The following is a 26524-nucleotide window of genomic DNA, read 5'->3' as shown; positions in this document are numbered from 1 at the left end:
GCGTACGTCAAGGATGACTCCTTGGCCAGCACCTGTGGGCAGCTGCATGGTGTGGGGGCGGCGGGCTGGTTGGGGCGGGGCAAGCTGGCCGGGTATACACCTCGAAAAATTAATGCAAACTTCCTCTTCTACTTTTCATTCAGCCGAAAGCTAATGGACAATGAAACGGAGATACACACCGACGCCACGCGTAAGTACTGCAGACCCCAAACTTTACCTACCTTTAACTTATATCTTCCTATTCTACTTTTTATTCATCCGAATATCACTATTATACCCATAACATGTATGCGTGACCAAAGAAAAATATATGAAAATGAATGATAATAATGATTAGAATAACAATTATTACACTTAGGATTATTTCCATTACCTATCACATGTTGTCTAAACACAGCTTGATTGATAGTGCCCGTTTATTACTCTCCAACATATATTAATTACCACAGCAAACAAGTATGAAACAAAACAGCAGAGAGGGAGAGAGAGCAGTGAATCAATTAAATCCAGCAGTGATTGAAAAGTGAATTAGTGCTTAACTGCCACAATGCCCTGACACAGTGACTCAGTGAGACGCATTCTTGTTGCCGGAGCAGCGGCGGACTGGCGGGACACGCACAGGTAAGTGGACATGAGCGGTGCGTGTCGGGCCAGGCAACAGCCAACAAATGAGAGGTGCCGCCGAGGCCTCCAGGCAGCCAAGAGGGTGTGCGACTAGTGGAAGATGAGGCCGGGGCCCCCCAGGGTGGTGTGCCATACTTGGTAGCCTGCAGCCTCCAGCACTTGTCTACAACTGTCCTCTTGGGCCGTGCAGGTGTCGCTGCGCCCCAGCACAACCACGCCGAAGCCGCCGCCGCCCGCTCCAGTCAGCTTGGCGTGCAGGCCGTGAGTGGCGGCCACGCCCACCAGCCTCTCCAGGCTGGCGTGGGACACCCCGAGGGAGGCCAGCAGGGCGTGGTTGACGTCCACCAGCTCGTGCAAGACCGCTAGGGCTTCGTCCTCCTCCTGAGGACTGGTCGCGGCGGTCAGGGCGGCGAGGGTCTGCAGGCCGCGCTCCGCCAGGGCGTTCAGCGACTCAAGCAGCGGCTCCACCACCTCGGGCAGCCGCCGCCGCCTCGCCGCCACCGCCGCCACCAGCGCCTTGGTGCTCCGCGGCACGCCGGTGTTCACCAGCAGCACGCGTAGCGGCGACGCTCCCAGAGGCGAGCACTGCCCCGCCTTGAAGCTGACAGCACCGCCGAAGGTGCAGATGGAGTTGTCGATGCCTGAGGGCGTGCCATGCACCACCTGCTCGCTGCGGAAGGCCCAGGCACTCACCTCCTCCAGGCAGGGCCCGTTCCCCCTGCCGGCCAGCCGCAGCAGGGCGGCGGACAAGCAGACGGCGTAGGCGGCGGAGCTGCCGAGGCCGGCACCGGTGGGCAACTGGCTGGTGACGGCGAAGGTGGCGGGCAGGGGGCGGGGCAGGATGGCCAGGTACAGCTGAAAGAATGACAGCAGAGCCAGGCTGCGGGGCCCACCGGAAGGGTCCTCGGGCAGCGCCAGGAATTCTCGCACCTGCTGCGCCTGTGTCTCGCTCAGGGGTGCAGCGCACGCCTCGCCTGGCCGCCCCAGCCGCGTCCACAGATCTTCCACATCCCCCAGCGGCCACGACTTCTTGATGTCTACAGCCGGCAGGTCCAGCGTGAGGTGGGTGCCGCCCGGCGTGAGGGTGAGGGTGGTCCGCAGGTCCAGGCTGAGGGCCACGGCGCGGCGCCCGTACACCACGGAGTGCTCGCCATGCAGGATCACCTTGCCGGGGGCACTCACACAAACCTCGCCCCCCTCACCCGACGCGGCCCGTGCTGCTGCTGCTGCGGCCCCAGCCATGGCCGCCACCCGATATCTGCTGTTCGAAGACACGTGGTTGTTGCAGACTGCTGCTGTGCCGTGACTACTGCCCCTGTGCTGCTGTGTTGGTACTTCTGCTGGTTGTGGCTGCTGCTGCCTGGCGTCACTCCCGTCACTGCTGCTGTTCCTGCCACTGCTCGGGCGTGAGAGTCTTCATGGAGAAGGCGTGGATCTCCTTCAGCTCCTCCTGCAGTGCCGCATTCACCAGCCTGCGGGAGACACGACAGGAAGTGGTGAAGGTGACACGTGAGGTAGATTATGTGTTACCTGAGGACGTGCCGGACTCCTGCATCCACCCACCCACCTGTCCTCCAAGACACCTGTTGCCACAATGGGGGAGGGAAAGAGGATGGGAGAGGGAGAAGGAAGAGTGAGTGAGAGTTGCCACATTTTCCACCCAAAAAATGTAACAGGTATTTCCATATTATTTCACGTTACGAAATATGCGGCAAGGGTTAAGGAAACCGAGGAAACCGTAAAGAGACACGAATGAAGGAGATAAGAAGAGGGAGAGAAATATGAACGAGGAATAAGCAAGAGAAAAGATAAACAACGTAATGAGAAGAGGAAAGTAACATGCAGAGAAGGAAGTATTGTCCTTGAGCGAAGACTTGTGGAAACGATTAACTCGCTAACGGGATTTCCACATAATCTTCATTCGCGACACTTACGAAGATGAGGATGAGAAAGAAGAAGGAAGAGGTGAAGAGGAGGGAGAGAATCGTGATTGCTAGCTAACCATTTTTTTATATAATAACCTGTCATTTTCAGAAATTAATCAATGAAAGGGTCTCACAAAGCTTTGACTGAATGTTATTACTGACCATGGAGTATATGGATATGAGCTTGAGAAAAAAGATAAATAATACATGTAACCTCTCTCTCTCTCTCTCTCTCTCTCTCTCTCTCTCTGTGGGCGTTACCCTACGTACAAATTTATCCCAGCTCATCAATGGTTCGTGATAAGATAAGAAAAGGAGGAGCTAGGAGGAGGTGGGCAGAAGAGCTAATGACTGACCACTTGCACATATAAATAAGTCGGCCACAGTCATGGGACCTATACTGGTGTCCTGCGCATTATTATCAAGAACAAGAACAAATGGGCATAAGCTAGTTTAGGCTTTGAGTGAATATCCTGGGATCTCAACAGAGGGGACTAATTAGGGTGAAGTTTTGCGAATAAATAATCAACATCAATAGGATAGGCAAGTGTTGGTGCTTAATTTTCTCTGCTGGTGAGTGTAAATTTTCTTTTGGGGGCGTGGTACACTGCCCCCTTCCAACCCCCCCCCCTCTCCCCCTGCCACAAAGTGTATGCCCAGATATATATAGATGTGACTGTATAGAGGCACACTGCAGGAGGCACGTCCACCCAAGACAAGAATGATGAAAGGGAGGAAAATGAAACCCAACTTTAACACACTGCATTTTTTAGCATTGAATCTATGGCTCTCAATTCTCATGAACTCCTTACACTTTTTTAATTTGCTCCTTTTTGTAACAATTAATGACCACTGCAAGCCACCATCAAGTCTGACCTATAAGGAAGCATGCTATTATAAAGGATGCTATAGATGTTATTTTAAAGCACTGCTCTGGATTCTCTACCAAATTTCAGTGTAGAAAGCTGATCATTAACACCTGGGTAGTTCAGCATGCACTCTGAGGGCAAATTTCCTTACTTTCCATGCAAAACTACTACATACACATAACACACCATTTCCTCATTTTTTCAGAGAAATTTATGTTATGGTGAAAAAAAGAAAAACACCTCAAGTCCCATCAGGAGAGAGGACCAGAATTATCCCCAGGCTGGACCCCATTCCTGGTAACCAGCCAAAGAGCTGTCTTGATATCTAAATCACTTTTCATTAACTTTTGCAGTCTTTGCTCTAATTTCCATTCTGTGAAACACCCTCTCTCCTCCTCTAAGCCCCACCTTGTCTCCCTAACTGAAACACAGATTTCTGAAGCTACTGCCAATAATCTCTGTTCTGTTCCTTCCTACTTTCTCTATCCTAAATTTCTTTGCCTCTATGACTAAGATTTAATTGTCCTTCAATCACTAAATACCTGTGCTGTTTATCTTTTACCAACATATTTCAACAAAATAGTAAAACTTTTTTACTATTCTAATTCCAAAGTGGAGCACATCTTGACACACTCTCCCTTTGTTGACATCTCCATCTTAAAGAGTTCATTGTTCCCTGCCAGCTTTGGCCTTCATCCTCCATCACTGACAACCTGCTGAACCGGCCTACAACTTTATGTCTAGAGCTGTTGGACTGGCACCACTGAACCATAATAAAATCAAGAGAAATATATTTTACCTGTGCCGCTGTAGTAATGGCTTGCCTGAGAACTTTGGAGACACGACCACCACACTGAACTTGGCGCCGCACCCATCACTCAGGTCCTCCACACTCTGGCGGGGAGGAAAGGGGGGTTAGAATGTATTACAATGTGTGTGTGTGTGTGTGTGTTTACCTAGGTGTCATATGCAGGATATGACTTAATTTCATGTTGGCCTGTCAATGTTGTATTTGCGTCCAAGCCGCCTTAAATTGTCCACATAAACTTTATTCTTCCACTTTCTCTGCTCAGATCTTCTCCGTCCAAAATGTTCTGATCCATTAACAAACTTGCACATTTTTATCAAGTCCCCTTTCTCTCTTCATCAAGTCCCTTTCTCTCTTGTGTCTTTCAAATTGGTCAGGATCAATTTCTCCAATCTCTCTTCATATAATAGTTGTGCTAGACTGGACACCAATCAGGTTGTAGATCTTTAAATCCTTTTAACTTTTCATGTGCTTCCTCCTGTTCAGTGACTATACCACAGCTATATATTCAAACATGGATTGTATCATACACTATCAATTCGCAATTTCTTTATCAATGTAATTAAATGCAACTCATGTTTGAGTAACTTGTACATCACTATTGTAATCATGTTGGTATGTCTCTCTGGTGTTACACACTGAACTATGTAAATTACTATAAATTCACATATCAAATCAAGAAATTTGCATAAATATACACTTATTTGTTTATATTGGATGAATTCAATACCAAAACATATTTTCATCATTTTCCACTCCAACTTTTTGCTTCTACATATTATATACTTACTTTACACTTGATAAACTGTAATAACACAGTGAAAAAATCCTGTCATGAACACCACTGAGTGCCAGGGATCAAATCAGAGCCTTCTGAGTAGAAGTGGTTGGTATGCTGCCCTGACTTCTACTCAGAAGGCTTGGGTTCAATTCCCAGCACTCAGTGGTGTTCATTACAGGATATATACTTACTACTTAATTTTAATTATGTTTGGGTCTACCAGTCAATCTCCATCCACCTAACTATGTACTGTCATACTGTCAACCACAGCATGGTCGACAGAGTTGAGAAAAAAAAAAGAGAGAGAGAGAGAGAGATATGGGGTATGCATGAGGAAATAATACTGACCACTCCCAAAAATTGTTCTTTATTGATTCATTTCATTATTTTGAACTGCATGAGTGTCACAGGTCACTTCAGAGAGATGCACAAACATAACATAACACATAAGTAACATATCAAAAGTAACACAGTATTCCCACAACATAATAAAGTTGTCATTGTGAACATTAAAAAAGTCTGCTAAACAACCAAACTTGAACCCCTGGACAAAGTTGTATGTCATGGAATGTATAACAAAAGAACAGATCCTTAACTTAAATGGAGAGAGAGAGAGAGAGAGAGTAAACGAACATAATAACCCTCAAACTAATTACTTTCTTACCAGCAGAGCAAGGTAACAAAAACTTATAATAATGATGCATAATGACTATAATGATAATAACCAAACAATCATCTTATAAACACACACACACACACACACAGGTCACCCTTCACTTAACACTACTATTACTACAAAGTCCTAAATAAATTCATTGACGGGGTACCGTATGAATGCCAAACCACACACCACAATGCATAGTGTCGGAGAATGATAAAACTCACCCCCTTCCTTAGTAGTACAGACCCTCAGAAAATAAATAAAATATATCCGCTAACCAAAAGACTGGAACAACTATCTAGGCAGGAAGTGCAATCTAAACCCTTCTCAGAGCTCTTTTAGATAAGATTCTCGTATTACTATAAGAAACTGCCACTACTACTTCAGCACACTTTTCCTTCCTTTATCCTTGCTCTCAGTCACTCTATCCCTCTCAGCACACCTTAGCACTCTAGTCACCCTCATAATGCATTAAGTTCATAGCTGTAGAACGACACCTATACAATTTTTGCACCTGCTCAAATCTGTTATTTCACACCTCTGACCTACAAATCACCATTACTTTGCTATATATCAGATAGACAAAAATATCAATATGCCTTCCTTTGAACTTGTGAATGAGTGGCCTCTTCCTACACAGCAAATCACACAGGAGGAGGAGAGTGGAGGGTGAGAAAAGGAAGGGCAGGGGTAGGAGGGTAACTAGGGAGGTGGAAAGGATATTGGTCATGTGGAAAAGAGCTACAGGGTCATGAGTTTACAGTGAGGTGGAGTAATATTTTTGTCCCCAAGTATACTGTCTATAATGAATTACGATACCCTTTTCTCCCGTATCCTAAGCAATGATCTCTGCAACAGACCCATCAATACTTGTCGGTTGGTATATTTGCACAATTGCATTATAAAAAAACAATGCCAATTCTCACAAAATGACAACCCAGGGCCAGGGGTACCAAACCTGCATCTTAGTTCCAGTGTTTATTCTGCATCCCTCATCTGATATGGCAAAATGCACCATACTGTAAAGGTACCAAATAATTTTAAATAACCCGAACAGACACAACAAAACACACTTGCTCACACCCATACCATCATCCACATTCGTTTTTTGTTCTATGATCAATCTTCGACTGTGTCAAGTACTTCCTTATTATTAACACTGAGCAGAAAAGAATACAGGGGAAGAATTTGTGGAGGACTCGACAAATATCCCCTCCCATCTATTGTCTGCCTGATAGTCTACAACCAGACACCTCGGTGCCTGAAACTCTACCAGGGGCCTCACTCTCATCCCTTCTCTTCATGTGTTGAAAACATCTCAAGTGTCCTGATCCTGAGAGCACAGACCAGTTCCTTGATCCACACCACTGCACTGCATAATATATGTACACCATCCTTCCAGGTGCAACCTGCTATGTACTTCAACATCCTACTGTTATATTTTATCACATGATCAGCACTGGGTGAATGATGCTTTGTGGTGCAGAGAATAACGTTCTCTGCCTATCACGCAGCAGGCTGAGGTTTGTGCCTTGATCAGGCAGGAATTTTTTAGCTGACAGGAGCAGTTACTCTTTACTAATACACCTGTAATCATACAGCTGCACTCAAAACAGTATACAGTGGAGAATCATGTTTTCCTTTAATGGAGGGGGCTTTGTCACCAGTGTAAGCAAGTATACCTGTCTACAGGAATGTGTGGGTGGTGTGATGTGGTGCTGACCATTCCACATTGGAAACAGGTATTTAAATGTACTTTGGTAAGTGTATGTGTGATTGTGTGTACACTTTACCAACCTGAAATCAAGTAGTACTTCCACTCATGAGCAAAGTTCTCATTACTAAAAAGAAACTACTACTACAACTACTACTACTACTACTAATAATAATAATAATAACAATAGTCACATAACTCTCCTTGTGGTGCTCTTCAAAATAAAACTTAAACTAATTATGAAGCAGATTTTTTCTTAGTTCTCTGTAGTTTTGTTGCATTATAGAAGGGAAAAAATAAACTAATTTTGGTGTGTGTGTGTGTGTGTGTGTTTTCAGAAGTAACAATAATTGTACTTGAGTAAAAACTAGATACCAGGAACATGAAAACTTTTAAAATATGATGACTTTCATTCAATGGTGAAGTTCTTAATTTGTCCCCAAATGGCTGACAGCAAGACTGCTGCCTTACATGAACAGATCAGAAAGTGGTCAATAGCATTCATCCTTCACATATAAAAAATATAGTAACAATAGCAAAAATAACAATAATAATAATAATAATAATAATAATCCATTCATCCCTTATCCATACAGAGTACAATCCTGCACCTTCATGCCTCAAATGTGAACAAAAACACAAGCATGGGACATAACTTCAACACATACATATTAGTTACTTCAGAATTAATGTAACGGGAATGAATCATCCACACAGTCATGTAAAAGATCATAAAATATATGGAAAGTCTTGTGTTATGTTGGCAATGTGTGTATTGGAAGGCCTGTTAAACTTTATCGTACTCTTTTCTAAAGAACTAACATATATCTGGAATGAGAAAAAAATCCCTTAAGTTCATTGGTGTTCTGTATTTGTATTCGTATCATTTTATTTCTTTAAACACCTTGTTAGTTTCTTTTCAATATAAATAAACAGGAAACATTTGCATTATGTTTGTGGTCTGTTTGAAATCATATCAATGTTTATATTTTCAGCTTGTTTCCTTGAAGCAAGGAAATTTTTGTGTTGTGCTGGCAAAAAATGTGTTTGCTTCAGGACAATGTCAGTGTGTAGTCTCACTGACATGTTTTCATCTGGCCAGGAGCAGATGTGCTTCCTGCAGCTGTTCTGAACTTCTTTACAGACAACAGATGGAAAGTGGTGGAAGAGGTATGACAGAGTGGACACAGAATATTGCTTGATGTTTGTAAAGTGAGAAGAGGAGACAGGTGACCAGGCACCTCTCACTTTTCCTGTCCTTTTCTCACCATAATATATTTTTGGTGCATGAAACCCATACCCACACAGGCAACCCCCCCCTAGCTAATCTTGGTCTGAGTGCTATGTTAGGCTTGGTCAAGGAAGGCAGGGAAGGCAAGGCAAAGCAAGGCTACCCTTGACTTTAGTTGACCTTAACTTTACGGTGGGTGTTACTCTTGGCGGCAGTGACGTTGTCATTGTTGATGTTGGCGTCGTTGTACTTGATATTGAACTGGCAGTGGTGGAAGTAGAGGCAGAAGAAGATGAAGTGACCACAGCAGTAGATGGCCAGCAGGACAGGGAAGAGGTCTGGCAGCCTGGCCGGGGGCTCCACGGCCAGTAGGGCCGTCCCAAGGAATGCCAGGCCGGCCAGGGAAAGGTAGTATGTCCACCTCATCCACACCCAAACGCGGCCCTTCTTGGCCCCCTTGTGAGTGTCAGCCAGCAGGTAGAAGTGAGTCAGGGCCACAAACAGGATGGTGAGGGCCACTAGGGGGATGGTAAGGCCATCCTTGGCCATGAGGGGGAGGAGGCTGACGGTGGAGACTGTGAGGAACCAGGCAGCCATGAAGGGCTCCTCCGAGACCAGCATGCAGGCAGGGATGGAGGCCAGCAGGATGGTCTTCGTGGGCGTGGTAGCTGAACAGGAAGAAGACAAGTGAGCTGTTGAGCAGGGCGTAGCGCAGGTGACGGCTGGTGGGGCGGGCAAGCAGGTGGAGGGAGGAGGGCAGCATGCACACTGCCGTGGACAGCAGGCAGATGAGAGCCATGTTGCGTGTGTCCACCAGTGTCTTGAGCTTCACCAGCACTGACAGACTGCACCACACACTGGCCACTTTGTCTTCAAACAGCCCCCGCTCGAAGGGGAACAGCCTCCGCACAGCCTGGGTCAGCACGGCTGGATCTTCAGCAAAAGGCAGCCACACAGCTGAGAAGGCAAAGGCTACGGAGCACCCCAGCTTGGCCAGCTTCCACACGAACCCCAGCACACCCCTCTGCCTGAAGCACACCCCCAGTAGGTAGAAGAAAAAGGGCAGTGCATGGTACAGTTCCATCTGCTTGTAATTCAGAGCCAGACAGAACAGCACCGAGCCCAGGCAGTCCCGGCTGGCAATCAGTGCTGCCACCGCTCCCACAAACAGGCCCAGGGACACACCATTGTACTGGAAGTGTCCATGGTCCACTAGGTACAGGCCGGGGTACAACAGCAGGCACACAAACTCCTGGTGGCCGGCTTTACGCCTGGCCAGTGCCCGCATCAGGCACCAAGCGGCCGGGATGTACATCAGTAGGTCGGCCAGCACTACGCTACACCTCATGAACAGCTTGTGGCCAGCACTCTCATAACCACGGGAGGTATGCAGAGCCACGAAGGCCGGGTCCAGCCACTGTGCCACCATGCCACACAGCAGGCTGTGGTATGCCGTGAGGGGCGGGTAGTCCAGGCCCCAGTACTGCAGGTCGTTGTCTGTGGTGTTGGCATACCACTCGGCCAGCGGCAGATTCACCGTCACCTCCTGCCAGTGACGCTGTGCCTCATAGTCACCAAACATGGGCGGCTTACCCTGGCCGGAGTATGGGTGGAGGGACACACACCAGCGCAGCAGCACGGCCACCAGGACAACCAGGACTGTGTTGGACATCTTGTTCATCTTGCTGACATGCACACACACACCTGATGCTCTCCTTGTTGAACCTCTGTGGTAGCTTCTGTCAGCACAAGCCTTCACCAACTTTCCTTTCCTCCTGATGACACACACCTCCAATGGTCTTGGAGTAGCCTCATAAAATATTCTCTCACAATGCACGCCTGTCTCCTCAGTGTTCCTTCTGGTGCTGTCACAATGGCCTCTGGCTGTTATTCTGGTCTCTTGATGCCTTACAGCTTTACTTAGCACATCTATGGGCAGGCAACCTTTCACAAACCTTCAAGTTTTCCTTACTTCTCTTAGTTTCCTCACAGCAGATACCAATACTACCCACACAGTTTAGTATTTTATAGCAATCCACTTACTCTTCTCTTCCTTTTTCCTTTTACTGTCACCATACAGGAAAACCAGTACTTAAATTTTTCTAAATATACATTTCTTCAAATCTCTATTACCTTATCCAGATATCTTCACCACAAATAGGTTACTAACGCACATCACCCTCATACAAATAATAAGTTTCAAGACTGAACTCACTATTCCTAAGGTAAGAACAGAGACAACGAAGCAAAACAGTGTTGGCAACAAGAAAAAATGGCCCAGTTTTAGTAGTGTTCTGGCAGTAATGTAGTTCAGGTCAACAAGCAGGTCAGTACTGAGCCAGGAAGGCAGACAAAAGCATGGTGCTGTGCCAGGCTTGACGTGGTAGGCTGTTTCTTGCCTCTCTCATCCCCCTCAAAGCTCCGATTCATCCTAGAAGTAAACAAATGCGTCAGGAAGTTAATCTAATCCCAGCATCCCTGTTACCCCTGATTTTTACTCTGACACACCTCACAACATAACTCACTACAAAGTACTCTCATCTCATCCCCCTCACAGCTCAGAGTCATACTAGAGGCAAACAAACATATTAGCAGAGTCAAACTAATCCCAGCATCCTTGTTACCCCTGATCTTTACTCTTGACACACCTCACAACATAACTCACTACAAAGTACTCTCATCTCATCCCCCTTACAGCTCTGAGTCATACTAGAGGCAAACAATCATATTAGCAGAGTCAAACTAGTCCCAGCATCCTTGTTACCCCTGATCTTTACCCTGACACACCTCACAACAAAGCTTACTATTGCTTGCATCTCATTCCCCTTAAAACTTCTATTTGTACTAGAAGTGCTTAAACATATCAGCTGAGTTTATCTAATCCACCAAACACATTTCTCCCTGGGTTGTACTCTCTGATATTATTTGCAAGTCTACACCTGCTCCTCTTTTTTTTTCTTTCATACTGTGATTTCCTCAATTTTCCATGGCAAAGAGTTTCTTAAGCAATGATGAAGACTTTGCCTCACTCTCTAGTGTTCACAAAGCTACAAACAAGACATGAGAAGAAAATGTGGCAAGTAGCGTATTCACTGCCCCACTTTAACTCTGAGGTTGATGAAGACAGTGGTCAAGGCAGGACGGAGTGAATTACACATGTTCAGAACAATAACACCTTCGGTAACCGTAGAATTCAATACCTCATGTATCCAGCAACTTTGTATATTCGACTTGCCTTTGAGCCAGTTATTTTGGATACTCAAGTGATCACTGCACACTAAAAAATCAGGCTTAGGTGCAAAACAATGACTGTCAAAATAATGTTTATCAATTGTTATTCTGACAAGTTTATTTTTGTACCTCAAGTAAAAGTTTAAGTGTGGTATTTTCCCTGATATGTGTACTAACTGGAAGGCTAAATGTACATTGGAGAATATCCTAATCCTAAATTTGTAAGATGAAGGACGCTCCAGAGAGAACCGATTTCTAACACGCAACACTAAGGCCTTCAGACACAGCACCTTCTAAAAGAAGTAAAATCTTGCACATTGTTACTGCACCTCTAACTTATGGAATAATGGAGCTATTTTTCCGGAACGTTCAGGTCTAACACTATTCCAACATTGGTCTAAACTTCCTAAAGACCTTAGATTCAAGAAACTATATTTTCATTAACCCAAGACTTTATTAAAGCCCTAGGGATGAGAGGACACAAAACAGCAACCAGCCAGTCAGCAGGAAAAAAAAAAAAAAAAAAAAAAAAAAAAAAAAACATATTGAGGTCAACGGAGAAGATAAAGAGTAATAGTCCCAAACTTCTCAAACTTATCAGAGGGTCAATTTGAGGATCATGTGAAACAAGCAAGCACATGGGGCCATTCTGTCTATGAGGGCCTCAAGATATCAATTATAGTATTTTAAAAATCTACTTAATAATGAACTTCTTGGTAGGTGATACGGTGTAGCAGCTAGTCACTCCGGGGTCACCAATTGTTGGTGTTAAGTGAGTGTTTTGATGCTAATTGGTTCACGGATACAGAAAGGCAATATCCGTCAGGGTCGTTTATCTTCAACTGTCTGTCCACGTCCTCCTATTGTTAACTTATACATATTGTTTCACATATACACCAACACTTCAATGTCACTTACACTACACAACATTCATATACATGCACACACACACAAACACCCTTTCTATGTGTTGTGTTTGTCTCAATGACATGTACGATTTTTGTGAAATAAACAACCCTGACGGATATTGCCTTTCTGTATCTGTGAACCAATTAGCATCAGAACACTCAACACCAACAACAGTACTTAATGCTTTGGAATACTCTAATGATAATGCTCATACAGGAAGGTGTACACTAAAGGGCAACATAACCCTGCTTAAGATCCCCAGCAGACATAGACTAGCACTGCTTAATATGTAAAAATTACTGTAATAATACAATAGACACACTTAAAAAGACCAAAGAAAACAATAGGATAGCTCTAGCAAGAAAGTTGAAGTTTTGAGCATAGTATGAGGACAGAGAAAGTGTCTCATTACTTACAACATGAGAGGCCTCAAGTTCTGTGGTGAGCTTGTTCCTTATGTATTCCTCAGTGTAGGTCGTCATCCCTTAGCCACACAGTCCTGAGACAGAGAGAAATGGTCAGATCCATTCAGAACACAAAAGTTGTATGAAAAAAAAAAAAGGCATATTTTCTGAAGCCTACAGTAATATGGAAATAAGGGCAGCCACCTCACATGACACAGTATTGTATTTTATTCCCATGAATACAGTGCAGTACGTAACTAATGGCTTCCAGAAAACTAAAGAAATATAAAAATATTGATGTATAAAGTTTATGAGTGTAGTCTAGCTGGGGGGCCAGGTCAAGTAGGGGGATTATTGAAGAGAGGGTATCCTACTAATTTTGAGACACTGACTGCTTGTTTCTGGGCGATGCTTTTTATTATGGATAGTATTTTTTTTCCAGTAATCACTAAATGATGGACTTATTAATACCTGGGGTGCACCGCCGCTGCCCTGCTCCCACTCGTTACCACCAGCTTGCATAGTGGACCCACCTCCGCCGCCGCTGTCCCGTCCCATGCTGCGTATTTCTGCCGGCCCACACCACGTGCCCAGTAATTTTAAACTAGCCTAACGTAAACTATCTAGCAGGGGAGGTTGGGGGATTTTGGGGTATTATTCTAGTGTTTGCCCATACTCACCCCTCGCAACCAAAATTGGCTAGGGGGCCACTGAGACTTTGGGGAATGTGGTGGTAAACATGAAATGCGTCGCAAATGCATAGTTTTTGAGCTATGGGGTTGAAAATACCTAGATGTAGGGAAATTCTTACAATTACTTAGATGTAGGAAATTTCATACATTCCGGTTTTTACAACAAAATGGAAACCACGCAATTCACTCTCTCCATACCAAAGGGGGGTTTGAGGGGGGCAAAGCCCCCCGTTACAGTATTAAGGTCATAATGAAGCATCTAAACGGTAAGTAATTTACGTCATAGGAATCTTGCAACCGTCATATATGACTATGTATTCACTTACTGGTAGCACGTATGAACACGTGAAGCAGGTTTGGTATCACGTACGAACGTGTGAAGCAGGTTCAAACGCAGGTTACTTGTGTTCAATGTCCCTCAGTTAGCTGTTAGGTCGTAAAGTTCGGTTGGGGTACTTTAAGAGGGGGCACAGCCCTCTTGGTTAGCAGGGGGGTCGAGGGGGGCAAAGCCCCCCCGTTAGCAGGTCGCAAAGTTCGGTTGTAGTAGTTTAAATATGCTCCCCCACCCAAATACCCCGACCTCCCGCGGGTCCCCCAAGATCGTTGGGGGAAGGGGATTAATTTGGCTTCTTCTTTACTTTTAAGTACTTCCTCCTTCATATTATGGTTGAGGGACATGTATTTTGTTTTTTTAACTCTATATATGATATATGGAGGCGTATTATCGTATTCTGGAGTCAATATCCACAATCACCTTGTATACTGGGAATACGAACCCATGAAGCAGATTCAACATGCGGTCAGTAAGGATTCACGCATTCGAACAGCTCGGGCAGGAGGTTTGAGAGCCTTCACTTGCTCTAGAACCCGCAGTACTGTTTAAGGCGTGGCGTTGGACGGATCAAGGCTAGCCGGTGGTTTTGCTTGTGTCGGTGATAAACAATGAAGATACACTGTGTTTGGTGCCACGGACTCTACTTGGAGGACAGAAACCTTGCGATGAGGTGACAATCTACTAGAGAGAGAGGGCATGAGTGTGGTGTAGGTGGTTTATGTGAGCGCAGATGGCCTCCGGCTCCACGCCAGATGGTGAGGTGAGCAGTGTTTGGTGGGTTCACTACGCTTCTCTCCCAAAACAAGCTTGGGGATCCAGAGAGTGCGTGGTTTCCGTATGGGAAACACTAAATTCATTGCAAACGCTCATTTTTAGTGGTGGTGGGAGGAAAAATCCCTAGATTTAGGGAATTTCCCTAGATCTAGGGAGTTTTTATCACCCCCCCTCCAATAAAAAAAATACGCGATTGCGATGGATTTTATGTCCCCCACCCGAAACCCCCTGTTCCCACCACGTCCCAGGCTTGTATGGGGGGGAGGGGGGAGTATGGGCAAACACTAGAATTTTACCGATTTTGGCCCCCTCTACCCCCTTAATGGAGGAGCTTCGCCACTCACAACACACCTAACGAGGGGTTTTGCACCGGCTCAACCCCCCTTTTGTTTTCTGGAAGTCATTTGTTACTGCACTGCATTCAGGGACGAATGAAAACTCCATATTGTATGTGTTAACTTCTCAGGAGACGGCTGCCTTCTCGTCAATATTTTCCAGTAGCAGCACCGGGTCCAGGGGGGGGAGGGGGGCAGGATGGGCCAAGCCGAAGTTATACATCACGAAATATAATTCGCTTACGCCACTGACGGGCTGAGGCCATCCATCAGACCCCTCACGGGAGTCTACAGGTGGTATGGGCAGCACGTCAAAAAATTAAGCATCTTTGGTGGCGGCAAAACTCGTGCCACAGCTGTGCCGCCGCGTGACACCCACACCCACCCCGCCCAGCCATGGTGCCCCACACTCACCCGGCCACAGGAAAGCTTGGTAATAGAGGACGAGGAAGGAGCGATGCCTACCTCCCGGGGTGCAGGGCTGGGTACAGGCGTGAGGGCACCAGTGTGGGGCTGACAGACTCCAAAATCCTTGCTCCACCTCACCGCCGGTGCCGCGCCGCCTCGTGTGTACGTCGCTTAGCCGCCGACCGCCGAGCACAGCCTTCTTCTTCTTCTTCTTCTTTTGACCTGTAACGCTTTGTATCGCTCCTTAGGTCCTCCTCCACACTTATATACTTCACAACATGCACTTATAGTTACTTCACGGTGCGCTCTTATACACTTCAAGCCGTGCAGTGATGGCGCTCTGCTTCTTCTTCTCTTGACCTGTTCGATCCGCTTTGTATCTCGATCTTCTCAGGTCTTCCCTCTTAACACTTCTAAATCAAGGCCTTTATTTTTTTTAGCACCTTCTCCTTTGTTGTTTTACTTGCAACACTAAACCATCAATCAATCAATCAATCACAAACTTAGTTACTTCACAGTGTACTTATATACACTTCACCCTGAACTGAGCTGTCTGTCTGCTCTTTTCGAATTCTGACTTTGCTTTTCTGTCATTTTGTTAGTTTCCACTATTACACTTTTAATTCTTTTCACTCCACTTTCATGGCTCAGTTCTTATTTCCCAACAACCCGTCAAGAATTTTTTTGTGAAAGGAACAATTAAGATGTTTAAGAGGGAGAAGAGCCTATACAGATGGAAGTCTATTTGTATTTCACTCACAGGAACGAGATGGAGAGGAGAGGAAAGAGGAGGGAGGGATAGGAAGAATTAAGAGGAAAGACAGCAAGGAGAGAAGGATGCTGGGGAGGGGAAAAAAAATAAAGATATGAAGGGAAGAATAGAAAGGAGAGGAAAGAGAAGGAGGGAGGGATAGTAAGAATTAAGATCAAAGACAGCAAGGAGAGAAGGATGCTGGGGAGGGAAAAAAAGGAAAGATATGAAGGGAAGAATAGAAAGGAGAGGAAAGAGAAGGAGGGAGGGATAGTAAGAATTAAGAGGAAAGACAGCAAGGAGAGAAGGATGCTGGGGAGGGAAAAAAAGGAAAGATATGAAGGAAAGAATAGAAAGGAGAGGAAAGAGAAGGAGGGAGGGATAGTAAGAATTAAGAGGAAAGACAGCAAGGAGAGAAGGATGCTGGGGAGGGAAAAAAAAATAAAGATATGAAGGGAAGAATAGAAAGGAGAGGAAAGAGAAGGAGGGAGGGATAGTAAGAATTAAGAGGAAAGACAGCAAGGAGAGAAGGATGCTGGGGAGGGAAAAAAAGGAAAGATATGAAGGGAAGAATAGAAAGGAGAGGAATGATAAGGAGGGAGGGATAGGAAGAATTAAGAGGAAAGACAGCAAGGAGAGAAGGATGCTGGGGAGGGAAAAAAAGGAAAGATATGAAGGGAAGAATGCTAGGAAAGAATAGAAAGGAGAGGAAAGAGAAGGAGGGAGGGATAGGAAGAAGAGGGAAGACAGCAAGGAACGAAGAATGATGATGAGGGAAAAAAAGGAAAGATATGAAGGGAAGAATAGAAAGGAGAGAAAAGGTAATGAGGGATCGAAGGATGCTGGAGATAAATAGAAAAATGAAAAATAGCATACAGGGATGAGATAGGAATGAGTTAGAAGTATATATGCAGGCACCTCACTTCTTTTTCTACAATAATGATCAAAATGGACAAGCAGATGTAAGTGTCTTTTATTTACGACATGACGCCTTAACGATAATATGCAAATAACATAAAAAAATAGTAATCCATTAGTAAGTCAAACAATTGTATAGAACATTAGCCGCTGACCAATATCACAGAGACAATTAACCTTCTGGAGACATTCATTCATTATTTTCCTTTTGCATTCATCAAGTATTAATGAAGAAAGTAAACACATGTGGCACATTAAGAGGTATGAGTGTAATAGGAGGAGAAGGAGGAGGAAGAAGGGAAAATACAGAAGAAATAAAAAAAATAAAAATAAATTAGGCAGGAGGAGAGGAAGAAGAATTGCCAGCGGAAGAGGTGACAGAATGAGAGGGGAGGAGGCAGTGGGACGCAAGGGAGAGGCACACTTTCCCGGCCCTTGCGTTGACCTGCGTGAAGTCTTGGGTCAGGGTGTCAAGGGCTGTGAGTGCTTGTCGGTGGCTGTCTCCCTCCTCCTCGCCCTGCAATGGAAGGAGGGAACACGATGAAGGAGCAAATAAAAACTAAATAAGGATGAGGATGAGTAGGAATAAAATGAGATGGCCGTTCTTTCCTTCCTATTTCCTACCCTCTTGTTCTTCATTCTTTCTCTTATTTTTTTCCTCTTCTCCCTTCCTTTATTTTCTCCATATTTCCCTTTCTTTCTTCCTCCTTAAATTTTTTCCTTTTTTCTTCCTTTTTTCCCCTCTTTATTTCTTTGTTTCTTCCTCCCCTCCCTTCCTTCCTTTTATTTCTCTGTTTCTTCCTCTGTTCTCTTCGTTTTTTCCATCTTTTCCTCTTCTCCTACCTTCCCTCCATCTTCATTATCTTTCCCTTCTTTCCTTCATTTCACACACTCACCATCTTTTTTACCTTCATTTCTTTCTTCCTCCTTCCGTTGCTCCCTTCTCTTCCATGCTTTCTTTCTTACCTCCCTTCTCTCTACTCACTTACCATTCTTTCCCTTCATTTCTTTCTTTCCACCTTCTGTCCCTTTCATCCTTTCCTTCCTTTCTTCCACCCCTTCCCTTCCTTTCCTCCCTTCCCACCTACACATCCTTTTTTTCTTCGCTTCCTTCCCTTCACTTACCATCCTCCTGCTTGTTGCCTCAGCCTTCCGCCAGCATTCACTCTTCTCCCCCAGTAATGTAGAATCGTCCTCCACTCTCCACAGCTCCTGGTACACCTCTCTCTCCTGGGTGAGGGGTAAAGGGGAAGAGCTGTGTCATAGGGGAGTATGGTACTTATCATGCATCCCTGTACCTAATGCAAGAGTTCAGGGTATCTTCATTCTTTCATCCCTTGAACTGGTAAACTCTAGAATAAGCCATCCTTTCTTTTTTTTCATGGAGGAAGAGTTGTGTTATAGAGGGGTACTTATTATACATCCCTGTAGCTAATGCAAGACTTCAGGGTATCTTCGCTCTTTCATTCCTTTCACTCATAAACTCTAGAATATGCTTTAATTTCTTCTACTGGTTTTCCTCCTTCCGGTGACTTCGAATTCTTTCAAGAGGGGAGAATCATGACTCTTCTGGGTCTAAATTTCATTATCATTATGTATTTATTTATTTCTCATTTTCTTTCTAGAAGCATCACAAGTTTTTGTCTTTTACGTATAAAGGCCTTGGTCCTCCTCCTATATCTATCTATACGTATTAACAATCTCCTTTCCTCTCCTTTTCCATCTTTTCTTTCCTTATCCTTTCTCCTATGTCCTATCCCATTCCTGGCTTTCCCTTCTTTTTACTTTGCTTTCATTCCCTACTTCCCTCCCTTTCCAATTACGTACTTCTCTTCCAGGTCAAGGGGAACAAAAACAGGAAACCAAAAAATCCACTAAGCACTATTCCAGAAAAAATAGTTAAGAAAAGTTAGTTAGAAGTTAGGTGAAGGGGTGATGGTATTTTGATGCCACTGTCCCTAACCCCTTGGATATGGATTTCCTACCAGAAGACATCACCAAGCTACAGGAGTGGAACAAAAAGTGGCTGCTACAATTCAATGAAGAAAAATGTAAAGTCATGCACCTTGGGAGGGGAAATCCAGCATACCAGTACCACATGGGAAACACTCCACTATCCACCACAGAGGCAGAGAAAGACCTGGGAGTACATGTTACCAGGCTACCAGTGAAAGCCAAATCCATGCCAATTGCAGTGGACGGGTTAAGAACTACACTGACCCACCTTCTTCCTGAGGTGTGCTGTGAGGGCATGCCACTCCCTGGTGTCCGAAGCGAGGGCAGCCGTGGTGTTCCGCTGGGCAGCACTCAGGTCCTCTGCCTCCTGCTCCAACACCTTCATCTCCATGCTGAGGAACTTGTTGATTTCCCTGTGGTGGTGAAAATGGTGGTGTGATGTGGTGGTGGTGGTGGTGGACTGGTGGTGACTGTTATTCTGGTAGTGATAGTGTCAGTGGTGGTGGTGGTGATGATGGTGATGAACAGTGAATAAGGTAATGGTAGTGATGATAGTATACTGGTCATGGAAATGGTGGTGATCAGATGATGGGAGAAGTTAATTATGACATCAAGAGCACATCATAAGAAACTATACTAAACAAATGTGATAGAAGTTGAAAGAAGTGCAAGACATCTAAACTTCCAAAATGAACAACAGATGAATGGAATGCTTAACCCAAATACAATATAACATAACATATGCATGAGATCAAGGAACGAGATTAAATGACAAAAAAACAGACCATACAAGGTTGACCCAATCCTATTAGAACACCAACAAATAACACACACACACACACACACACACACACACACACACACACACACACACACACACTTGGTCAAGGTATCTGCTCTGTGTTCCTGGGTCTGGACAAACTGCAGATGACCTAAGTTGACCTCTTCTGCCTTGTTCTGTGCCTTCTTGATCTCTGCCTTCAACTCTTCATTGCCACTCTGTCAAGGAAGGGAAAGTTAGAAAAGGATGTGAAGGGAGGGAAAGGGAAGGGAAAGGAAGGGAAGCAAAGAGAAGGGAAGGGAAGGGAAGGAAATGAAAGGGAACAAAGGGAAGGGAAGGAAAGGGAAAGTAAAAGGGAAGGGAAGGGAAGAGAAGGGAAGCGAAGGGATTGGATAGGAGAAGAAAGGGGGGTAAGCGATATGAAGAGAATAGGAAAGGGACGGAAAGAGAAAGAATGTGTTAGGATGGAACAGGAAGGGAAGGGTAGGGAAGGGGTAAAAAAGGAAAGGAAAGGGAAATTAAGGAAAGGGATGAGAAGTAAAAAAGAGGTACTGAAAAGGAAAAAAATTCATGAAAAGGGACAGGAAGGAAAGGAAAGGAAGAGAAGAATAGGGAAGGGAAGGACTTCTGTATGTCAGTCACATGAAAATTCCCCTTTTATCAGCGTTCTTCTTTTCCTCCACTACTACTACTACTACTACTACTATTATGGTATTACGAGACTCCGACTACTTGTGTTTTGTTACTTTAAGTTGTGCTATCAATTTGTGTGACTCACCATCACCTCTGCAATCTGTGTGTTTACTCTGTCCAGCTCTTGCTCCAGACTTTTTCTCTTCCCTTCCACCTTCTTCAAGAGTGCCTGAGCCTCATTCAGGGCTTGGGCAGGTGCAGGCTCTTTCTCATCCTCCTCCTCCTCTACATCCACTATCTCCTCTTCCTCCACTTCCTCCTGCTGTAATGGAGAGGAAGGTTGTTTTGGTATTTTTATTTTTTTTCCTTTTTTCTCCCCCTCCCCGGCCTTTACTATATCCACTATATTTTCCTCTTGGTATATAAAGTATATTTTGCACAGATCAAGTACAGAATGCAGAGAGTTCAAGTAAAATGAAAAATCAGACTGGGTTTGTAATGTTCCACAAAGATCATTCTCAGGCCCATCACTGTTTATCATTTACATCATCGATCTTGGTTATGGCAGACCAATGCTCAGAAAGTTTGCTGATGACACAAAAATTATATTACTAATTGGGCAGCTCAGACAACAATGCTGAGGAAAAATATGGGGGAGCTCAACACCTTGTATGAGCAGACTGATAAATAAATGATGTGTCAGCATCATCAAATGCAGCATTTCAAGTAGGTATGTGAAAAAATATTAACTACATGTTGAATAATTTAAATCCATCATGAACACTGCAAAATATATTAGGGTGTGTATATGGGCTCTACTCCAACCCAGGAATCTCTATTACTGCCAGGAACTCCACTAACAGAGTGTTGGGTTATATTTATAGAGACATATTAGTAGCAGCAGGGGTGAAATTATCTGCAAATTGTATCTGGCACTGATCAAGACCCATTTTGATTATGTTGTTCAATTTAGGTGCCCTTATTACAGAGATTATATAGATTCCCTTGAAGCAATACAGAAAAGTATAACCATACTGATGCATGGCCTTACAAACTTGCTATGCAGAGAAAGATTAACTAATTTTAGGGCATATAGCAATGAGATGAAATTGGATACATTCTGCTTGAGGAAGGAAATAAATAAAAACCGATTCATAAATAGGGTAATGAATGAGTGGAACAAATGAAGCAGATATGTATGTAGTTGATGGAAATATGATCAAAAGTTTAAAATGTAGGTTTGATATTTCTATGGAGATAAGGAGGGAAGTTTGTGAATTAACCAGTCCCCAGGAGCTGCCATGTGCAAGCCGTCTGTCTGGCCTCCTGAGTCTCCTTATGTCCTTGTGCATAGATTCTTTCCTCTCCTGTTTGATGGGGGAGAGTCTGCTCTGGCATTGCCTTTATATATATATGTGGCACCCCCAGCCGATGGGAGACAAGCGACACGGATAAGAAAACTGGAAAACTGCTAGCCTATTAATGTTAAGTGATCGTTGCTTATCTTAGGAATATGAATGAGAATAATCGACCATAATGTCACAACCTCTTTGAATTTTAGTCTGGAACGTTGCCTAAGAGTGCCTGAAGAGTTGCTTGATGTTAGGCAAGTGATATCTCAATTAAAAAATAAGATGGACCCCCATGTCGCTCATCTCACTTCAGCAGGGAGCGACACATATTATGTTGTAGTTCTGTCCCCATATAGAAAAGAGGACATGGAATTACTTGAGAAAGTACAGTGACGTATCATATTACTACTAAGGGCACAGTTGTATGATGGATGCTGCAAGCTCTTGTGTTTGTCCCCTCTTGATACCTATACCTACTACTACTACTACTACTACTGCTACTACTGACCTCTGCTAAGCCATTGGTGTGAGACTCAAGATCAGAAGGCACTGTTCCTCCTGCTGTCAGCTTGGCCTGTTGTTAACATACACAAGAAAGAACACCATGGAATCAAGCAATATAGTACGTAAACACCACCTTTTATATAAGTTAACAGTTTCTCATATAATGACTTACTGCTGCATTACAAATTCTCCCTTATTAAAAAAATGTCAGGTATTACAAACTTAAAAACTTAAGTAAGCCTTTGAACTGCTTGCTTTTATTACATTCTACATATACCTCCCATACAATTCCTTTTTATAATTCTATTTGTACTGCACCCTACTGTTACAGACACAGAAAATCAATGTATCAGTGTTGCCGTTAACCTGTTTTTTTAAGTCCTATTTGCACCATACTATTACTGGCACAGAAAATCAGCGTATTGGTGTAACTGTTAACCCGTCTTTTCAGGTCCTATCAAAACACCTCTCCACCCGAAATTGACCTCTCTTTTGGCTACCCTTTACTGTTATCTATTATGGGAGCGGCGACTAGCAGGCTATTTTTATTGTACTCTTTTTGTTGCCCTTGAGCCGTGTCCTTTGATAAAAAATATAAAAAGTACTATTACTGACAAGGAAAATCAGTGTTGGGTGTAGCCATTAACCTGCGAAAGTGGTTCATAGGGAATGGGGTCTGGCACACTGATACTGTTGGATATGGTGTCAAGAAAATGTCCACAGCTTGTAATATGGGCATAAGCATATATACCACTTCTAACATACCATTATTATATACGAACAGCACACTGGGGGGCTTTTTCTATTTTTTTTCCCCTTAGTCTTGCCTGCTTTAATATAAAAAATAAATAAAATCATAAAAATATATAAAAGCTATTGCAGAACTATTCCTAAGGGGTGTATTATACTCTTAAGTGATGCAATCTTAAATTACATCAAAGTTATCTCAGTATTCTAGTGTTGTAATAACTTTTTCATACACATTGACCTTCCTGAATACACAAAATAGTGCTTGAAGGCATTACCATACTTATGAATATGTAAACAAAATAATAGTGACATTGTATACTGGAAGTCTTCATTTCTCTACTACCTTCAAATCTATCATACTGAAATACTAGTGACACTACAAACTCTCTCTCTCTCTCTCTCTCTCTCTCTCTCTCTCTCTCTCTCTCTCAAAGGTGCGATACAATTAAGAGACATTACCTTGCTGTGTGCTAAGAGGCAGAGGACATCAGTAAAGAAAGAGGCATCCCTGTCACACCCTGCCATCACCCTAGGCCTGTGTGTAGGGTGCAAGGTCCTTATTTACATGTTAAGGGAATGTATTCAGGGAGTGGGGTGTGTGTATTTACTTATGTTAAGGTATATGGGATTTGAGCAAAGGTTGTGTTATCCTCTCTACATATCTGCTTCGGTCCAACTTAAATTCATGGATGTTCTCCGTTCTAATTATTTCTGCATCCAGATTATTTCAAAGCTCAATGATTCTTCTGGTGAAATTGAACTTCTTAACATCATTCCTGCATCTTGTTTTCCTCAGTTTTCCTATCCCTTTGTCCTTCCACTATCTCTCATCAATAAGTTCTCCCTGTCTACATGCTCCAGGCCCTATGTGAGTTTGCATGCCAAGATTGTCACCTCTCTTCTTTCTTGTAATGTAGGCAGCTCCACTTTGTAATTTGTAGTCTCTCATCAAATTGGTTTTCATAAGCTTATCATTTTTTGCCTCTCTTTACACTCTTTCCAATTGTTGTTGTTTTTTCAGGTGAGGTGACCCCACCATGGCTGCATATTCCTGTCTTGATTTTATCATAGCTATATATAATGAACATTCTTAGCATCACCTCATCTATGTCGTCAAATGCCACTTTCATATGTGTCAGCAATCTAAAACATTCTCCAGCTTTCTTGTTTACATGCTTCTCTGGGGAATGATTGGTCTGTACCAACACTCTGAAACTGAAACTAAATCGAAAAATGTTCTACTCATCTCTGCTCGTCATGCTCTTCAATATTCTACGGGGCTTCCACACCACATTTGACAAGGCTTTCGTAGTTGTTGGTAGTTCCATGGGTAGTTTTAAGAGCCCAGTGATAGTTTGATAAGGCTTCTTCAACATGAATGCGAAAAACACTCATGAGAACACGACTAATCTTCTTTGCGGCCTTCGGAAATCTTTGTTCTGAGCCGAAAATGCCTGAAAACACGGGGCTAAAAGTTCTGAATAGCGGATCAAATCACTAAAGTGGGCAGCCTCGTTATGAGCCAGTTGACTTTCCGTAGCCTGCCTTCCCATGTTTATTCCCTTTACCCCACTCCTGCTCCTTCTTACCTTCTACTTCTCCTCTGTGGTTGGGGGATGAAAGAATTCCACCACCTTATTCCCTGCGTGTAGTAAAAGGCGACTAATAGAGATTCTTCCTTTCTCTCCGGACTATTACCATTTTTTTTCCTTCCTGTGGGTAGTCTATCCAAGTCAGTCACCCTCCCTTACATTTTGAGGGCACATCCCTTCCTTTTCTTCCTTTCTACAGGTATTCTACCCAGCCACCAGTATCAGTCTTCCTCCGATGTTTCTCTCACTATCCTGGGAGGTTCTAGTCACTTCGGAGTCTTCGCGGCGGTGTTCTTTTTTCCTGCGTAAGTCCTCGAAGCACACCTGGTGACAGGTGGCTTGGGCCAGGGCCCGCAAGACTCGTGCTTGAAGGGGGACACATGTTGTGATGCTCTTGGGTGGCTGACTCCTTTCTCTCTACCCAGTGTGGGTGATGGGTAACCACGCCGGCTCCAGTCTTTTTGGGATAAAGCTCAAGGACAAATTCGACCGGGTTGACAAGGTTGTTAGCTTCAAATCCGAAGGCTCATCACTCATAATTGCCATTTTTTTTTTCTGGCCCTGCGGAGGTCTCCATACCTTTATTTTCCTGGGCACTGGGAAACCGCATGTATCTCTTTTCTATATATGCATTTAACTTTTTAAAATTGTATTATGGTGACACCCTTAAGTTAACAATAACTGCGCTCTATTTGCTTTCATTGTCAGTTAAGAAATTGCTAATTCAAAATGCCGTCCCAACTGAGAGAGATTACGAAGCATGTTGCGAGAAGTTCGCGCCTCAGTATTTTAGAAACTCCTCTGCTTGTCTCTTTTGTGTTAGCGACCGTAAGTATGACGATTGAAAATGAAATATGACATTTTAGAAAGAAAAAAAACACGAATCCCTGAAGGAGTTTGTTGCGGCCAACACAGTCGTGCCACAGACTAGCGACACTGCCCCTTCTTTGCCAAACCCGACCGTACCGACCTGTGCCCAAGTCACGAGAAATCCGAGTACCGAAGCACCTGATGACGGTCTCATTCCTGTAAGGAATAGAGCAGTAAAGACTACTGACGACTGTGGACTGCTACAAAAAGACTTGGACGCCCTCCTGCGGTGGGAGCGCACCTGGTAGATGCATTTCCGCCCTGACAAGTGCAAACTAGATTCACCAGAGCTCACAACCCCATCCATCACATTTACACTCTCCATAATTCAGAACTAGAATCAGTGCACACATACACAAGTACCTTGGTATCCATCTCTCAACTAACTTGAAATTCAACACTCACATAGACCACATCGGTGCCACAGCCAACCGAACACTAGGGTTTCTAAGGAGGAATTTACATAACTGCACACCAGATATTAAACACATAGCTTATGGTACACTTGTGAGACCAACACTTTATTTAATACTGCTCCACGGTGTGGGATCCTTACACACACACAGAAACATTGATAGGCTAGAATAAATCAACACCAAGGCGGCTAGGTTCATTACAAACAATTACACTGAAAGGTGCCATGGCCCATGCGCATTACCCATCAAGATCAAGATCAAGATCAAAACGTAAACAAAGTCACGTGATTTCTCGGCCCGT

General features: G+C 44.0%; 3 protein-coding genes across 6 annotated transcripts; all 3 read right to left on the bottom strand.

Annotated features, from left to right (window-relative positions):
• Positions 1-398: 398 nt before the first annotated feature.
• On the bottom strand, positions 399-16050 carry LOC126985838 (mevalonate kinase-like). 2 transcript variants are annotated; one of them, XM_050841287.1, is made up of 4 exons: positions 15707-16050; positions 13170-13252; positions 4218-4312; positions 399-2096 (listed from the first exon to the last, which is right to left on the bottom strand). In XM_050841287.1, the coding sequence occupies exon 4, from the start codon at positions 1864-1866 to the stop codon at positions 715-717; it is 1152 nt and encodes a 383-aa protein (XP_050697244.1). In that variant the 5' UTR covers positions 1867-2096; positions 4218-4312; positions 13170-13252; positions 15707-16050; the 3' UTR covers positions 399-714. The 2 variants fall into 2 exon arrangements, with proteins under 2 accessions (XP_050697244.1, XP_050697243.1); XM_050841286.1 differs by having other exon boundaries at positions 15758-16050.
• LOC126985617 (dolichyl pyrophosphate Man9GlcNAc2 alpha-1,3-glucosyltransferase-like) lies at positions 2000-10294 on the bottom strand. The gene is made up of 5 exons (XM_050840773.1): positions 9334-10294; positions 8794-9281; positions 4243-4312; positions 2192-2207; positions 2000-2096 (listed from the first exon to the last, which is right to left on the bottom strand). The coding sequence occupies exons 1-5, from the start codon at positions 10292-10294 to the stop codon at positions 2000-2002; spliced, it is 1632 nt and encodes a 543-aa protein (XP_050696730.1).
• Positions 16051-16660: 610 nt separating the features above from the next.
• LOC126985651 (uncharacterized) lies at positions 16661-26288 on the bottom strand. Of its 3 annotated transcripts, none has more exons than XM_050840799.1 (8): positions 26213-26288; positions 23805-23880; positions 22600-22665; positions 20885-21061; positions 20206-20324; positions 19594-19738; positions 18495-18599; positions 16661-17886 (listed from the first exon to the last, which is right to left on the bottom strand). In XM_050840799.1, the coding sequence occupies exons 1-8, from the start codon at positions 26221-26223 to the stop codon at positions 17704-17706; spliced, it is 882 nt and encodes a 293-aa protein (XP_050696756.1). In that variant the 5' UTR covers positions 26224-26288; the 3' UTR covers positions 16661-17703. The 3 variants fall into 3 exon arrangements, with proteins under 3 accessions (XP_050696756.1, XP_050696758.1, XP_050696757.1); XM_050840801.1 differs by lacking the exon at positions 26213-26288 and adding an exon at positions 25908-26063; XM_050840800.1 differs by lacking the exon at positions 26213-26288 and adding an exon at positions 24935-25662.
• Between the last annotated feature and the right edge of the window lie 236 nt (positions 26289-26524).

The sequence above is a fragment of the Eriocheir sinensis genome, chromosome 60 (genome assembly GCF_024679095.1).
Source record: "Eriocheir sinensis breed Jianghai 21 chromosome 60, ASM2467909v1, whole genome shotgun sequence".
Classification (NCBI taxonomy): Eukaryota; Metazoa; Arthropoda; class Malacostraca; order Decapoda; family Varunidae; genus Eriocheir; species Eriocheir sinensis.
The sequence above is the reverse complement of the archived record's forward strand: the minus strand, read 5'-3'. Positions and strand labels throughout refer to the sequence as shown.

Excerpts from the sequence above, each read along its gene's own strand:
- LOC126985651 (XM_050840799.1), bottom strand. Across the intron at positions 20,325-20,884 it reads CACAGATTGCAGAGGTGATG|AGTGGCAATGAAGAGTTGAA; the intron begins GTGAGTCACACA and ends CTTCCTTGACAG. Across the intron at positions 17,887-18,494 it reads AGGCAACAAGCAGGAGGATG|GGCGAGGAGGAGGGAGACAG; the intron begins GTAAGTGAAGGG and ends CTTCCATTGCAG.
- LOC126985838 (XM_050841287.1), bottom strand. The coding sequence starts at position 1,866 with ATGGCTGGGGCCGCAGCAGCAGCAGCACGGGCCGCGTCGGGTGAGGGG.
- LOC126985617 (XM_050840773.1), bottom strand. The coding sequence starts at position 10,294 with ATGAACAAGATGTCCAACACAGTCCTGGTTGTCCTGGTGGCCGTGCTG. Across the intron at positions 9,282-9,333 it reads GCTTGCCCGCCCCACCAGCC|CTACCACGCCCACGAAGACC; the intron begins GTCACCTGCGCT and ends CTTCCTGTTCAG. Across the intron at positions 4,313-8,793 it reads ACACCCACCGTAAAGTTAAG|AGTGTGGAGGACCTGAGTGA; the intron begins GTCAACTAAAGT and ends CCTCCCCGCCAG.